The sequence below is a fragment of the Leopardus geoffroyi genome, chromosome A2 (assembly GCF_018350155.1).
Source record: "Leopardus geoffroyi isolate Oge1 chromosome A2, O.geoffroyi_Oge1_pat1.0, whole genome shotgun sequence".
Taxonomy (NCBI): Eukaryota; Metazoa; Chordata; class Mammalia; order Carnivora; family Felidae; genus Leopardus; species Leopardus geoffroyi.
Genome location: NC_059331.1, coordinates 161,007,704 through 161,025,308, shown reverse-complemented (window position 1 = coordinate 161,025,308; position 17,605 = coordinate 161,007,704). Strand labels below are relative to the sequence as shown.

General features: G+C 40.4%; 1 protein-coding gene across 1 annotated transcript in view; it reads right to left on the bottom strand.

Annotated features, from left to right (window-relative positions):
* CNTNAP2 (contactin associated protein 2) overlaps positions 1-17,605 on the bottom strand; it is a 1,977,252-nt gene that overhangs the window by 833,754 nt on the left and 1,125,893 nt on the right. The window contains exon 10 of the mRNA XM_045496029.1: positions 9,911-10,082. Coding sequence (XP_045351985.1) covers positions 9,911-10,082 — 172 coding nt within the window. The remainder of the gene's footprint in view (positions 1-9,910; positions 10,083-17,605) is intronic.

Here is a 17,605-nt window from a genome sequence, read left to right as displayed (position 1 = left end):
CAGATATGGAATTTTGTTCGTTAAAATGTGTTACAGATTAGGGGCGCCTGGGTGGCGCAGTCGGTTAAGCGTCCGACTTCAGCCAGGTCACGATCTCGCGGTCCGTGAGTTCGAGCCCCGCGTCAGGCTATGGGCTGATGGCTCAGAGCCTGGAGCCTGTTTCCGATTCTGTGTCTCCCTCTCTCTCTGCCCCTCCCCCGTTCATGCTTTGTCTCTCTCTGTCCCAAAAATAAATAAACGTTGAAAAAAAAATTAAAAAAAAAATGTGTTACAGATTCACTTTTCAAAAACATTCTAAAACATACATATTCCCTACCCCTTCCAGCTGCATGGCTCCCTTGCTCATGCAACATTCTTTTTGATGTAAGTGGAATTTGGTAAACAAAATGAGATTCAGACTCTAATAAGTTCCTCAATGAATTCATAGACACAGATGATGAAGTATTTATCTCTAATGTGGCAAGGGGTGCCTTATAGAATTTTAGACAATGTTGTCTAAAAAGCTAAGCTTTTTGCCCACTTGAAACTAGTTTCAGGTAATGTACATGCAACCACAGAGAGAGGAAGTACTTCTGTTCAATTAACAAATAAAATAAAAGTGATGACAAGTCCCAAGCCTTAGGAAAACTGTGGGGGTTTTTTGTTTTGTTTTTTATGGCATAGAAAAATCTACGACTCCTTTCTCTTTCTTCTCAGGTTACGGATCACTTCAATAGCAAAGGGAAATTTTCAAAGAAAATGCCATTTTTAAACACCTATAAAAAATAGACAACACCCTTTAATTTTTTACCTCTGATTTCTGTTTTAATTAAAGTAGAAATGTCCCATACCAACACACCAGAAACCATTTTATGACCTCCTATTTTTCCTTCCTTCCTCCCTTCCCTTCCCTTCCATCCTATTCTCCTTCCCCACCTTCTCCATTCTCTTTCTCCCTACCCTCTGCAATATTTGGAATGAAGAAAGCAAAAGAAAAAAAGTGGATTCTAATTTCATTATTTTTTTTCAGATTAGGGAATAGCAGAAGTAAAGAAAGAAATCATTTAATGAAGTAAAGAAACAAATCATTAAAAGGATACACACCTTAACCATTTTAATTTAACTTAAAACCCTATGTCATGTAAATTCAGTGAGTCACTGGTCAGAGGGAATTGCTCTGGGCCCACTGAGTGGAATTCTACAATTCCAATCCACCATCTTTTCTGAAGAACCAGTTCCTTAAAGCATCATCACCCTCAACTTCTAGTTTGGATTTCTTAAAATGCAGGGAAAACTGAAGTAACCGATGAACCTTTGTGAATTTTTACAGTCAGCTTGTCCATGCCTACCCTGAGGGTTTTGCTTTTAGCCACTTATCTTTCTAAAGCCTTTTGGTTTGGTTTTAACAGAAATTGTTTCTTTTTGTCTCCACTCCTTTGAAGATGTGTTTGGTACTTAATTAGACCATGATATTACAATATCAAGTATAACTTGCATTAACATATTTGGGCATGAACCAGTGCCTCTCGCTCACAACGTGTGGTTAAGCACAACACATGGAAGGTGAAACCGCACCTGCTACTTCAAAGACTCTTCCTCCACCAGGTGACAGGGATCATTCTCCATATTTACAAAGAGAATGGAGAGTGTCTATTCCTCTGTAAAGTCAGCTTAAGGGGAGGGCAGTTGAATGACTTCTCGGGGTTCCAGCAAAATTTTGCCATATGTCTACGTAATTGACAAAAGTGTTAACTTAAGAAGAAACTATTTCTGGACAGATATTTTAAATGTGTATTTTTAAATTGTTTGCTTTCATTTTTAAATTTTTTTTTTCTTTCAACGTTTATTTATTTTGGGGACAGAGAGAGACAGAGCATGACCGGGGGAGGGGCAGAGAGAGAGGGAGACACAGAATCGGAAACAGGCCCCAGGCTCTGAGCCATCAGCCCAGAGCCCGACGCGGGGCTCGAACTCACGGACTGCGAGATCGTGACCTGGCTGAAGTCGGACGCTTAACCGACTGCGCCACCCAGGCGCCCCGCTTTCATTTTTATTTTTCAGGTAATCTAATATCAAAAGCAAAATATACAAGTTAATGACTTATTTAAGTCTTTCTCTGTGGTTGATTTAGCTACATGTTAAAATCATTTCTCTTTCTCCTTTTTGCTTATCTTCAAACACATAACTGTTTTCTGACATTACTTTTATGCACTAGGCTTTCCTTGGGATTTAAATGTCAAAGCACAGCTATATGCCATGCCAAAAGCAAATATAGTTTCTTTTGTCCTAATACATGCGATACATCAAAGAAGAATAAAGCTGCTGTTGAATCTTAAAATAGTTAATTCAACTATTTTCTTCTCCTTTTTCTCCTAGGAGAGTTATCTCCTCTGGCGTTTCACTACTGTACTTTTTTTTTTTTTTTTTAATAAGTTTTGTCACTCTAGTACTCTATTTGTGCTGAAAAAACAAAATCACTTTGAAACCACTTCAGAGAGGCAACGGACTTGAACATGGGTTCACCTGGGTGTGTGATACTTTCAGGTCACTGAGCTTATGTTTTTGTGCTGGATAGAAGACTACGGCTTAAATGCTTCAATATAAACAGGAATATAAAATCAGTGGAATCCAAGATGGGGAATAGGGTGATGAGGCAGACACATCTAGAATAAAGAATCACAATGTGAACAGTCACATAAGAAAATAAAGCTGGATTATGTAACTAGTCTTGTTTTTTGCTTATTTTGATTTGGTGGTATGGTTTTAGGACCCTGAATAATTCTTGTCCTGAAGGTATTTTTGAAGGGTATCCCCCCCCCCCCAAAAGAAACTCCAGCGTCCTGCCTAAAAAACTGTTCATTGGTTCCAGGTCTCCCAGAATGAGTTCCAGGTGATCGGCTCCTCGTTCCTTTGGGGTTTGATGAGATCAGTCACCATGTTGTCAAAATGGAGCCGGGCACGAAGTTTAAACAGTGTGGTTTACCTGGGGCGCTTTCTGCCTCCTTTACTCCTTTGGCATAATTACCCTGATGCAAAAGCGAGATATGCCCAGAAGCCTGCAGTTTGAGTAATAAAAGACAAAACGTTTCCTAATGCAAGAGAAGTGTAGGCACAGCCTGACATCAGCCTAACTCATGACACGAACATTCGTCACGAAAGACGGGGGACGGTCAGCCTGCAAATGTAGGAAAAGGTGTTAGACTCAGGCTGGCGGTTTGCAGTTAGCAAGACCCAGGGGAAAGAGAAAGAAAATCTGGAATAAATATCGTCCCTACAAAAACAGCCATGTTTGTGAGACCGGCCTCCCCTTTCCTGTGATAGAAATCATTCTGGGGTATTTCAATTCAAAGTTTGGCTTTTGCGTATTTTCTATGAAATTCTTCTTGTGTTGTGCTGTCCATGCCGAGCATCAGTGACATTGTCACAGGGAGTGGGGGCTGGGAGCGTTCGCTTCAGGACTCTGGACTGGAACAAAAAGTTAGCAGTCCTGTGGGTTCAATTTTGCCAAGATAGGCTAAGACCAAGTGGCTTTTGGTTCGAAAGAGCCGGGTGTCGGAGCGCAAAAACAGGTGCCCCGAATGTTAAAACAGTTTAAGTTCTGAGCAGCGATCCCCCCCACCACCTCAGCATTAGTGCAGGAGGGCGTGTTCACTTTAGATGTCCTTTGTGAGTGGTGGCTTGTGCCCTGAGTGCTGCCTTTGGCAATGTGATTCACAGAGACTCATGTCAGCCTGAGGGGCTGCTGCAGATCCGGAGGCATGGCAAGCTGAGGAAATGGGGGGCCCACGACAGCTGTCCCCACCGAACACCCCCACCCCTTCACATAGGCCATGATTCATTTTGGCTTACATGCAGTTGGCAAGAGATCCAGACATCACGGCATGTCCCTATGAGGTCTATTAAAAATGCCTGGGGGGCTGGCAGACAAGAGAAAGGGAATTTGGAGGAGGGCAGAGGATGCACGCGTCTCGAGGGACCAATCACCCTGCTGCACCCAGAACAGAGTACTCCCGGCACCTGGTTCTCCGTGCTAAATGCAACAGTCCCAGACAAACTGGGAAGGGTTACCACGTCACACAGATCCCAGCAGTAGCTAAGGCATATCCCACGGTCAGCAGAAACAGATGCCAGAGCAGTGGGCGGTTGGGACAGAGGCTGAGTCTAGAACACTCAGCAGGCTAGAGACCTTAAGGGAGGCCAAAAGGAATGTGACTAGAGCACGTGGAACAGACCCACTGTTGCGTAAGTTGTTTGGCTCTGAACCAAGAGTCACGCGGGAGGGGTCAAGGCCACTTGAAATGGGACGAGAGCCTAAAAAAAAGGAGTTTGACTCTAAGTTTGGATCCCACATTGACTAAATATTATATATACATATAATATGTAATACACATATAAAGTTATTAGGATTTCCAAATGTACATGTTCAAATATTGAGTTTTTCTTCTGCGTGGAAATGGGAGCTTCTGAGTAAATGAAGATCCATTTTAGAAAATAAAAATGTGAAAAAAAAAAAAAGAAAATAAAGAATGTTACCTGTATTCATCATCTAAGTTAGGCCTGTAGATTTTAAACCTGCTTTTATAGAAACCTGTGATCTCCTCTGACTCGTAATATTAATGTACTTATTCGTTGTGCACCTTTCCAACAGAGTCAGCTTGGTTTAGAGACAGACACTGTACCTATCCAACCCCCATTTAAATGCTCTTATAAAAATATATATACGCATTCTTTTCTTTCAAGGAATAATAAATCAAAGCGGGTAGATGTTCTTGAAAGGAAAGCATTGAACTAAAAAATAAAAATAAAAGTGATTATGCGCTTCCATCCACAAATATAATGAAGACGTAATTACTAACTCAAAAATAGGAGCCAGTCTATTCAGTTTCTCAAGGGGTAATTTTGAGGGCTGTGGTTAAGTTGGGACATTTACTCTTCCCTTTCCACTCTCTGTGCTATTGGGATGTTTACTGATTTTGCTTCTTCTTATATTTACAGCCAAGGTAAATAAGAGTTGAATTCTAATGAACTGCTTTTACTATTTTTTTCCTACCAGCTGCCGATTCTAAGAATATGTATTTGCTTTGGCCTCTAAACGGCCATTTAGTCCCCCAAGTTCAGTCTCTTGGGGACATCACTGGCAGGCAACTCAATATACCCTAAAATAAATGTTACCATCTTTTCTTTCAAAGCCATTTCCATACTTGGGAGTTGGTTCCTCTGTGTTCTGGTAAAAAGACTATACTGGTTGCTTTTAGAAGTGGAGGATGGGGGAAGGATGGATACTTTTGGCTCCAAGAAAAACAAAACTTGACTCACAGCAGCTTAAATAAACAGGAATTTCTTCTCTTACAGGTGTATTTTGCCAGACCAGTCACGAATACCACCTACTTAAGCTCAAAATATTTTAACCCCACCTTCTTCATCCCAGATGTCCCAGGGAAGAGTCAGAGACAAGCAAATCAAGCGGTAGGTCCACATGAATTCACAACGTCCACGGTCTGTGACGCTAACTCTCTTAGTTGATAAATTCTGACCAATAGCTGCCAGGACTCATTCCCGATTCCCTTCCCTAACTGCTCCCGGCCCAACCCCACCTTCGTGCTATCCTGTGGGAGGAAGTGAATAAAGCCAACTCTAGACAGTTACAGGCGTGTTTTGCAGGCTTTTGGCTCTCAGATATTCACACCTACAAAGAGGTTAGACACGGGTTGGGAATAGGAGTTGAGTCGGCACCTGAAGACGTCTGTCACAAGGATCCAACAATACCAGGGCAGTAGGAGCAGATAAAAGGCGACAATCATGCAGGGAAAAACAAAGAAGCTATGTGCTAGGTATTTTATCATTTTCAGAGAATATTCTAGCCATAGAATACCCTTCAAAGGGTAAAGCTACAAGCTTCTGATATTGGAAGAGGCTTCCTGCCCACTATTTGTCTTCTCGCCTTCCAGGTCTATACTGTCTATGAAATACAGCTCAAGACATGGGAGGCCCTCAACAGGCAAACATGGAGATCTTTTCAGACACAACATTTCATTGTGTAATCTGCAGGTACATGCTTGTTTCATATATATAAATCTATATATCTATATCTATATCTATATTTATATCTATATCTATATCTCCAGCTGCCTTTTTGACAGCTCCACTTGTGTCCAATAGACCCTTCAACTCATGCCCAACACTAGCTTCTGATATTTTTTCTTAACCCTTGACCAACCTTCTCGACCACTAGTCTTCCCACTGGGATATGGCAACTCCTTCCTTCCCGTTGCTTTTACTAAATAGTTTGGGTTAATCCTCTAACTCTTCTACTTAGTCCATCAAGACACACGATGGACTCGACTCTTAAATATTTTCAGAACTGACCACATCTCACGACCTCTCATGCCAGCACCCTGATCTTAGGCCACCGGCATCTCTCACCTGGATTACAAGAAGCTCCCTGCTTCTACCTTTCCTCTTCCCACAGTGAGAGTTATTCTTTTAAACTGTAAGCTGGATCCTGCCATTGCTCTACTCAGAAACCTGCGATGGTTCCTGAATTCCCTCAAAATCAAAGCCAAATTGTTAAGAAAAAAAAAAAAAGCCTATGATTCTGCAGGACTTGACCTCTAGAATTGCTCTGGCCTCCTCACCCGCAGCTCTACTCCTATTCCTTCCAAACTTGCCTCCCTGGCCCTGGCTGATCCTAGATCATGCCAGGCGGCCTCGCTGCATGGACTCTTCTCTCTGCATTGACTATTCTCTTTGCCAAAAGAATCGGCAAATTCTATTACCTCTTTCAGGTCTTGAACTTATTATTATCTTTTCAATGAGGCTGACTCTGACCAATCTATTTAAATTGCAACCCGACACCTCACTCTCTTGGAATGATGGTCCTCCAGTTGGCCTACTTTTTTTTTTTTTTTAATAGCACTTATTTCTTCAAACTTACTGCAATATTTACTTATTACATTTGTTCTTCTTCCCCTTTCCTCAGAATGTGAGCTTTCCAAGTCCAAGGATCTCTATTTTGTTCAATGAGGCATCCTTAGTGCCTAGAATAGTGAGTGCCTGGCACCACGGATATACTCAGAAAATACTCCCGAATGAATGATTCTGTGGCTTGGCACGCTTGCTCTTTTCTTGATTCATTGCTGTGCTCCGAAAACAAACAAGTAAATAAAACAAGCTTCATGTAAATCCACATGCAAAGAAAGAAAACGAAGTTCAAATCATAGGGTATCCCAGCATGACACACAGCAAAACCCCTGTACAATCATCTTCCCCAAACCAGTTCCCTAAGTTTTACTCATCGAATCATTGCAGCTGCTCCTATTATCTCCAAACATGTCATAAAAAATGTGCCTGTGGTAGCTTTTCTATTTTTTTTCCCCTATGTTCTCATTTATCCTCCCCCCACCCCCACGCCACCGGCCAAAATAGCTCTCAAATCAATCAAGCTGAAATTTGAAAGAGCCAGTGTAGGCTTACTTAGGGGAAATTTAGAGTTTGAAAATAAAATGGCAGCGATGGGGCTGTTGCAAAATTTTAGTCAGTAAGGGGGAAAATACCAAACCAGAGATGGGCAGGGAATATATCATTACGGTGTATCTGCTGGGTCACCACTCTACGAGGACAGGCTAAAACCACCGGTACTCTCATATGGAAAGACACAGACGGAGGGTTAACTCATCAATGAGCTCCTCAATGGTTGGAATAAGGTGAATACAGTTCTGTATCATATATACAAAAATATAACACTTCACAGATTAATATTTTGAACTGAAACATTTTAGGTGAGTAAAGAAATCTGCTCTTTCACATACTGGTAATTCACGTACATAAGCTGTTGCTCTGGTGATTGCTTTGCGATACATATAAATATCAATTCACTGTGTTCTATATCTGAAAGTTACATGTCAGTTACAACTCAATTAGAAAAAAAAAAAAAACAATCACTGCCTTCAAAAAACAGAGCAAGCAGAAAATGGATGCCCTACTGGGCTTTGGAATTGCGTCACATGTCAGAGGTGACAACTTCCCCTTTTCTCTTGGCTTATCCTACTGGAGGTTGAGAGAGACCTATTCCTTACTCCATCAGCTACAGGACACTTGGCAAAATGGACAATGAGACTGACCCATTTTGGCAAAAAAAAAAATCTGTATATTCCTGTATCTGACAAAAACTGAAATTTGAAGTCCCAATTCTTCATCTTTTCTTGTGTATTTACCTTCATCAGAGGTGCCATTTTCCATTCCCTTCATTTACAAAAATCTCATTCATTCTTTTGGAGCCAATTTAGCACCTTGTCTCTCCATGGAAGTAAAACATTAAAGCCTCAACATATCACTCATACTTCTTTAGTAGCAAACAACTTAAATATAGTGCCCGGGACACACGCTATTTGAAGCGAAATGGCAACATAACCATAAAATCTAGGCTGTTTACAAAAGCTGAGTGGACTAACTTGGGTATTATTGACAGAGATTATTGTAACATTAAAGCTACTGACATGGAAAATGGACAAGGTACTAAAATAACTCAATATTCTGTCTACCTATTGCTAAGAAGGAAAATCTTCCTGTATGGAAAACAATTAATAAAAATTTATGGCTAAATATCAAACATCACAAAGTCTGGTCTTAAAACAGTCATCTTTCAGTTTTTCTGATTGTTGCTACCACTTGCTTTAGGCAGAAATAATAGCTATTACATCGCTGATGGTTCAAAAATTGGGAATATATTTCCATTAAAATTGTTCACTGTTGTGTTTAAATATAAATTGTTTAGGCTATCAGGATGACTATTTGCAAATATGTAATAGAAATAAGAACTGTGCTATGTCATCAAGTCTTATTATAAAGATGTTAAGGCTTTAAAATGTTACATTCTAGATCCATCATTTAAACTGTAATTTACCATTCACGCAGATATTATTTTATTGAGATTATATAGAAGCCAACTTACTTCACTACAGATGATTTTACATATTTTTAAGATTCATTATGTGTCTTTGAATGACTTCCCCAAGGATCTCCTCTTAAATGAAAATAAAATTAGAGACTGATGGTCTACACTTTGTTGGAGACAGACGGAGACTTCTAAAACTCCCATCTTCCAAAACACAAAATTAATAAAATTATTTTTCAGAATAGGATAGCCCTATCATAAAAACTTTGGAAGTAGTGTAGAAAATCACCTAAATTCACCAGGTTAAATTCAACACAAAGTCAGATACAGTTTCTTTACGGACAAAACATCTCAAAGGAATATTTTTTATGCTGGAATTAAAGGCACTTTTTAGAAGTACATTAAAGTTAATGTATGCAATGATGTCATAATATTTCATGTAAGAGCTGTATCTTTCTACTCTGTGAGAAGTCAACTAAGTTTTTATAAAAAAGCTCCTCCCCAGATTTGCAAAAACGAATACAGATTAGATTTTGCAATATTTCAGTATATTTTATAAGGAGGCTCAATTACATTAAATATCCCGCTTCAGTAAATTCCCATACTGCCTGCCAACATTTTTTAAAGCTTCTTTCCCTCAGGAAAGGGCTTGAGAGGGGACAATATGCTGAGGATGAGTCGTGACCAAGACAAGGAGAGAAGGGGACATTTCTGCTTGTGGGAGTAGGAAGCAAAAGTAAAAATAAACTGAGCCCCTTTATAACTCAGCTGTTGTTTGCAAAACTACCTGCATAATAATCGCGTCTGCTGAGGGAGGTTTGTGTGATAACAGACTGTTCTGCCATATATTTATATATTTATCCACGTCCCGATATAAATGTCACCGCTAAAATCACAAATACGCCATCGGCATGACGGGTGGCTCCTCTCGCCTCGCCTCTTACAGGGTGTGTGCGCACGTGTGTTTCTCTCGCCCAACAGCAAAAACGTGAATTTAGAAAGCGTAGACAAGTTTGGGGTAGGACAGAAAGAGCGTACCTGTCTATGATGGCGCACATGTCGATGCTGACATTCGCAAAACTCCCCGGCCTCCTCTGGGCCACTTCGTATAAATTCACCAGCTGGTCATCCACTTGGACAAGCTGCATGCATCCTTGGAACGAAGGCTGAAGGACGGAGTGACTGGAGTTACTCATCTGGTTCAGAAAACCTGCGAGAGGGAAGAAGTGAGAAAGTTACATTCTGTGTACTACACGCTTCACGAAATTTCTTCCGGGTGTTTTCCCTGCCGAGGCCATCCTGTCTGGTTGATCCTTGCTGATGTCATAGTCAATGCAGAAGAACGGGCTCTTTGGAGAAAGAGATATTATTTCAAGGGAAGAAGGAAGGGCTGAACCTGGGTGAATGTTTCTCTCAGGGGCTACCATCCCTCATATTGTCTCTGTGACATCTTCTTTCTCTCTTGGTCACATCTTTCTGTCCCTCCGCTCTCAAAGGCTCACCGCTATACTTCCTCACCTGACTCTCTTCAGAGATGAAAACGTTGTAACTTTAGACTTTTCACAACTATCCCACGGCCTTCCTTTTATGCCGTTAGTCTTTACTTCTTTTTTCTTAATTCCCTAGAGGCCTGTGATTCAGAGCTCAAGAAGTTAAACTATTATTTATTATGGTGGATTTCTTTTATGGATTAATGCCTAACTCAATCCAAAGAGACACTTGCGTTACAAATGATTTCTCAATTTGTAATCCAAGGAAACATTAGAAAGAAATAAAATTAGGCACAAGATTCAGCCACTTTGCTCTGAATAGCCATGTTATATACCTAATAGAGTATAGGAACCATAAATGATAAGAAACGAAACTAAAAAAAGAATCAACAGCAAAACAACAGAAAAGTAAATACTACTGTTTCTATTAAGGAATAGAATATACATATACCAAGTCTAAAATCAGATATTAAAATTTTTCTTACAAAATAACTTTAAAAAATCAACACCAGTTACCTAAATGCCTTTTCAATAGCAAATGCATAATTCTTATGATGTGTTTTAAATTTGTAGGATACAGGAAAAAATATTTCTCTATCCCATTAAGTATCTCCAGAAAGTCTCAAAAATCATCTACTTTTCATGCCGTTGCTCACACCAAATGTACCTGCCAGAGCAAATTCAAACTGTACTAATTTGCTTGAAATTCTGAAGTTTCTATCATATTCATTTCAATCTAATATTATATCTATAGAAAGAAACCAATTCGTACAGAATGGGTTGCAATCACGTGTCACTAAGTGGACAAAAGTGAGACTCCAATAGAAATTTTCCCGAAACTTGACAATGAAGTGATTTGTTTTTAAATGTCCCGTTTGACTAGTAATAGCATTTCAGGACCAGAGAAACCTTCTTTCTTCCATTATTAATGAGTTATGATATTTAAAGGCTAATCCTTATCATTTGAATTCCCTGTAAGAGTTAATCACGCGGCTGTACATCGTTTTCCATCAACACAGTACTAGGTAAAAACAGGATTCCACGTAAACAAATTTCTTGGCTTAAAAAACAACACCTAGAAGGCTGTACTGCGAAGTCAAACATACAGCATATATATTTTTTCCCTAAGTCACATTTTTTTCCTTTGGCTTTGAGTTAGTCTCCTCAGAAAACTGCTGATCTTAAGCAAGTGGTCCATTTAGACTAGTTGTATGCATACATATGATTTTCAATCTGTTTAATCAAGAGAAAATTGAATGGAGTGTAATGTCTAAATTTAGCAGAGAGAAAACATCCAGCTGTAACTTTATTGACTACTCTTAACAAGACGATCATTTGGTTCTGGTTTTTGAGTACTTGGGAGTCTCGAAATATCCACACTAGCTTTGCAATGTTTCAAAATGAGCGGATCTGTTTGTGAGAACAAGAGCTTCTCCGAAGCAAGGCAGCTGTGTAACACACACAGTGCTGTGAACTGGACATAATTAGGTTCACAAAACAAGACTTCATCAGTCACTCACAACAATATTCCGTTTGGCCCAAATTCTGGAGTTTGAAATTGTGAAGAAGGCCTTGCACTTTTTCACATGGGATACGTTCTAGGAGAGGATATTATAGGACAAGTTACTATATATCCATTGAAAATTTAGGGTTTTTTTTCCTTTCCTTACATCACCTTTAACGTTTCCAAGAGGAAGCCCATTAATCCTTGCCTCTGGTGTCCGTACCCATTCATAGTCTCCTTCTACACTGAATTAGTGCTGACTCCGTGGTCAGTGGAGAGCTAGGAAGAGGTGGCCGTGTGTGACTTCTGATGCTAGCATCCGGCTTGGTCTCTGAGACTGCTAACTGATCACACCGGGAGGAGTCTTGTGGAGAGGCCCATGGGAAATGCTAAAGCATGGTGTTAAGCTATTAAATGTGGGGGTGATTTGTTTATGCAATAATGAATACCTAATAATAGATCTGGTCCTGGGAGGGAATTGTAACAAAAACCTAAAGATGTGGGTAACTGAGCGATCAAAAGGTACAAGGGAGCTGGACAGGCCTGGAGAGGGCTAAGAGCACAAGCTTCGCGGCTCTCGAGGAGGTCGTCAGTAATGGCGTCAAAGAAAGCGAGGAATAAATGTGACTGGTGATGACGGAAAACTGCATGCTGGCTCTGTCGCAGTGGAAGTTCTGATAAATCATGATAATCTGGAAAAGAAAATTTATACGTAGTGAATTGTGTAACCTAGCTAAGGACACTTCAGGCAGAGAAAACTGAACATCTTCTACTTACAATAAAAGGGGAAGAAGAAGAGGCAAAAAAAAAAAAAAAAAAAAAACTTAAAAAAAGCACATTAAATATGAAGAAAGCAGGACTTGATCGACTTGAAAATAAAGTGTTTTCTCATTTCTAGTCTCTTCCAGGCAAACTACCAGGGGCATCTGGGTGGCTCATGCGGGTAAGCCTCCAAGTCTTGATTTCGGCTCAGGTCACGGGATCACAGGTTTTGAGTTCAAGCCCTGAGCCAGGCTCTGTGCAGACAGCATGGAGCCTGCTTGGGACTCTCTCTCTCCCTCCCTCTCTGCCCGTCTCCTGCTCTTGTGTGCGCGCTCTCTCTCTCTCTCTCAAAATAAATTAAATAAACTTTAAAGAAAAAAAGATCAACTGCTAATAAAAAATAAGATAAAGATGACAATGAAGTGTGCCTGTGAAATTCATGGTCAGACCTCCAAAATGGATTAGGTAGTGCCTCAAAGGACCACTCAGTGAGACTACAGAACGTCTAGGCAGCTGACTGGCATGTCTTACAGATCCTCTGAGTTAAAAAATAAGGGTTTTAATGAGGTTAAGGCATTTTTCCCTTAACATGTTAGCAGAAGTGTAACGTAAAACCAACAAACAAAAAGCTTCTCTGTATCCAATTGTGGATGTGGCATTTACCTACCGGAGTAAACCAGAACAACACTCACTGGAATGGTTGATGAGAGAACTGCACCTGTGGTGCCACCAGCTTGGATTAAAAGGCACAGAGAGAGTACAGAATGAAGCTATGTCTGAGCCATGAAAAATCACTTCCAGGAAATATCAGAACTGTGTCCTAATCCAGGAATTACCAACAGGGACCTGATTGGACTTTAGAACCACCATGGACCACTTGCTTCTGCCTACAGCTTATTTCTCCCTCTGGAGTCAAAGGGTCTGAAGCGGTTACTCTATGCCCACTTGACTTTCGTATGCTGAGTGCGTGGATGGCACAAAACCTGTTGCCAGGTCTTCAGATGAGAAGCTGTACTTGGATAACTTCCTCTGTTCTTAGACTTCACTAAGAGGTTCATTTTGGTACGAACATGACTTAGATGACAAGTTACTGGATTCGGAGCAGATCCTCTAAACAGAAGCGAACTTTAAAGGGCCTTTGGAGGAAGTAAGTGTGCTTTTTCATGTGGAAGAGACGCGAATCTCTGTGTCCCAGAGGGAAAACCATGGTAACTGACCTCCAAGTTAGCCGTAAATCACCTCCTGCTATTCATAGCCTATGTAGTCCCCCCCCACACTGAATCCGGGTGACAAATAGAACGTTGCAAAACTGACAGTGTGTGTGTAACTTGCAAGGCTTAGTAAGAAAACGCACTAAGAGCCTTTACCTCGGTCTCTTGGATCACTTGCTCTGGGGAAGCCAGACCCTATGCCCTGCGGAACCTCAAGCAGCCGGGCGGAGAGGCCCCCATGTGGAGAGGAAATGAGACCTAACAGCCAGCATCAACTTGCCGGTCACGTGAGCAAGCCATCTTGAAGCAGACCTTGCAATCCTAGTCAAGCCTTCAGACGACTGAGGCTGCAGGAACCAAAGAACTTGAGGCTGGAACTTCCCAGCCAACTTGCTCCTGAATTATTGGCCCACAAACAAAGAAGAGAGAATAAGCTCTTAATGTGTTGAGCCACTCCATTTTGAGCTAGTTTTTATGCAGCGGTCGAGAACATTATTGTTTATTTTCTGTATTTGTTGCCCTTCCGTACAAACATAATTTCGGTAAAAACACTAGTGTATTAGTACCTGCGATACTTTCAGTGTATTAGCCACTCTGAAGCTCAGGAATTAACCTACTCAGTAGATTAAGAGCAGGGCTGTTTGGAGATATACCTTTGCAGCTGGGATTTGGGCGGGTCAGAAATGAATAGATATAAAGTGGATAGAGAGTTAAACTTAACTGACATCTGGCAAGTTAACAGAAAGATTATACAGAACGAAGAGATTAACTTCTGTTTATTTTGGCTCAGAACTTTAAATATCTATGAATTTGGAATAAAAAAAATGCAGTGTTTGCACATTGGTCATTACTGGGCTCCGTGGTCTGGCAGGGTGACACCCACAGTAATTGTTACGCCGCAGGGCCAATTATATCTCTGCCAGTGAAATGGGAAACTTATCCTCTTTTGAGGGTCTTTACCGCTATGTAACCCAACTGGCATACTGGAGATTTGCGTTTCAAGACCTCCCATGTGAAACTTCACACCTGATCTGAAGTCCACTCACAGTATTTTATTATTCCTGCTGACAAACCTATATTTGCAAGGTTTTAAATTTTTCTTTATTTTTTTTACGGTTTTAAAACTTTAATTCATTAATACATCAGTGAAAACACATACTGATATTAGTTTTGACATGAACATGGCCATCTAAACTGTTGTAAGTTACAACGTTAACTCGATGGGACGGAAAAAGCAGACGACGGGCAACAGGGTTGAAACTGGACATGATCTAAAGCTGCACATATATGAGACTCCTCTACTTATACTTGGTTGAAAGGTGGGAAGTTTGGGAAGTCAGGGAGAGGCTGGTGGCAAGTGGTAAGGATGCTAAAAAAGACACTTTGATCTTCCTTCCACTATCATCTAGGATGACTGTGCAAAACATCTACTTGTCTCTCCTGTTCACCCAACCTTCCTGAATCATTCACAGAGGGCTGAATCATTCCAGGTGAGGGCTGGAGTCCAGACCAGCACGGTGCTCGAGTGGGCAGAGAGTGAGCTCAGTGGTGGCTGATGCCTGTGCCCGGAGACAGCCAACACCATATCCACCCAGCATGGCTGGGAGACTGACTACAAGACAGGTTACCCGAGCAAATAAATGTATCAAGGAGAGCGGGAGCCAGGTTCTCACTGTCAGGAAAGGAGGGTGCAGATGAAAAGTGTAAAATCTCGAATGGATCTTGTGCGTTTGGACTGGAATGGACTCTCTTGGAGTGCCCTTGTGCTTTTCAGTATGATACAGCTAGTTACAGAAATACATCTAGCTGGATTTGTGTATGTGCTCAATATACAGATGGTTCCTACCATCCCCTGAAGACGGTCTGGGAGAAGGGTTACCTCCAGAAGCAGTGAGTACCCGACTCGTTCGGATCTTAGATGCTCTACTAAATAAAAGCACAACTTCTTGGAGAAATGGCTGATTCCAGAGCTGGGTCAGGGAAAGCACAATGGGATCCTGTAACACTTTACTGCACCAGAAATTAAAGAAGTGCTCAGAATGGCTAAATTCAGAAAGACAATAAATAACAAGTGTTGGTAAGAGTGTAGAGAAAAAGGAACCTTCACGCACTGTTGGTAGGGAGTGCAAATTGGTGCAGCCCCTATGGAAGACAGTATGGAGGTTCCTCAAAAAATTAAGAAATGGAAATACCATATAACCTAGTAATTCCATTACTGGGTATTTACTCAAAGAGAACAAAACATTAATTCAAAGATATATGCACCCCTATGTTCATTAAAGTATTACTTACAATAGATACGGAAGGAACCTAAGTGTCTATCAATCGATGAATGAATACAGAAGAAGTGGCGTATGTATATATGTATATATATATATATATATATATATATATATATGAATATATACTTATATATACATATATTTTTATATATATAATGGAATATCAGCCAGAAAATGAATGAAATCTTGCCATTTGCAATGACATAGACTGATCTACAGAGTATTGCGCTAAGTGAAATAAGTTGATCAGAGAAAGACAAATATCATATGATTTCACTCATACGTGGAGTTTAAGAAACAACAACAAAAAATGAACATTGGGGGAAAACAAAAGAGAGAAGCAAATGAAGAAACAGACTCTTAACTGTAGAGAACAAACTGAGGGTTGCTGGAAGGGAGGTAGACAGGGGGATGGGTTATATAAGTGATGGGGATTAAGGAGTACACTCATCATGATGAGCACCGAATAATGTATAGAGTTGTCAAATCGGTAAATTCTACACCTGAAACTAATGCACCCTGTATGTTACTGACATGAAATTTAAATAAAAACTTGAAACAAACAAGAAAATGAGATCTTGCCGTTGGACAACATGGATGGACCCGGAGGACATTATTCTAAGTGAAATAAGTCTGACACAGAAAGACAAAAATGATATGATTTCACTTATATATGGAATCTAAAAAACAAAACAAATGAACAAACAAACAAACAGAAAAGCAGAAACAAACCCACAAATACAGAAAACAAACTGGTGGTTTCCAAAGGGGAGGGGTGTGAAGGACTGGGAAAAATGGGTAAAGGGGAGTGGGAGAGAGAGGCTTCATTATGAAATGAATCATAGGGATGAAAGAGACCACAGGGGGAATATAGCTAACGGTATTGAAATAGCATTGTATGGGACAAATGGTGGTTACACTTGTAGTGAGCACAGGGTAAGGTACACACTTGTCAAATCACTAAGTTGTATACCTGAAACTAACCCAGCACTGTATGTCAACTATGTTAAAAAAAATGATATCCCCATATCAAAGAATGACACAGGAGCCAGCCTGAAGTAGGTTTCTACTGCTCAAACCTACACAATTTGAGTACTAAATAAATAATTTGGGCATTAAAAATATTTTGAGTATCAAAAGAAGGAAGGAAAGAAGGATGGAAGGATGGAAGGATGGAAGGAAGGAAGATGTTTGTCTGGTTTGGTTTATTTATTTACTTCCATAAGAGTGTGTGTGTGTGTGTGTGTGTGTGTGTGTGTGTTTCTCCTCTTTCATGCCAATCACACTGTGTCAGTCCCCCCTTTTAAATAATCCTGTACATCTATTCTTTACCACCTGAGCCCCAACTATCATAGCTTCCCCACCACTCACTTCCAATCTACCTCCAGCATGAAGCCCATCTGATCTCTTTCAGTTTCGTGATCTCAGGAATATTGCCTTCTCTATGAATTTATTAAAAAATTATATTTGTTGAGAAACTGATA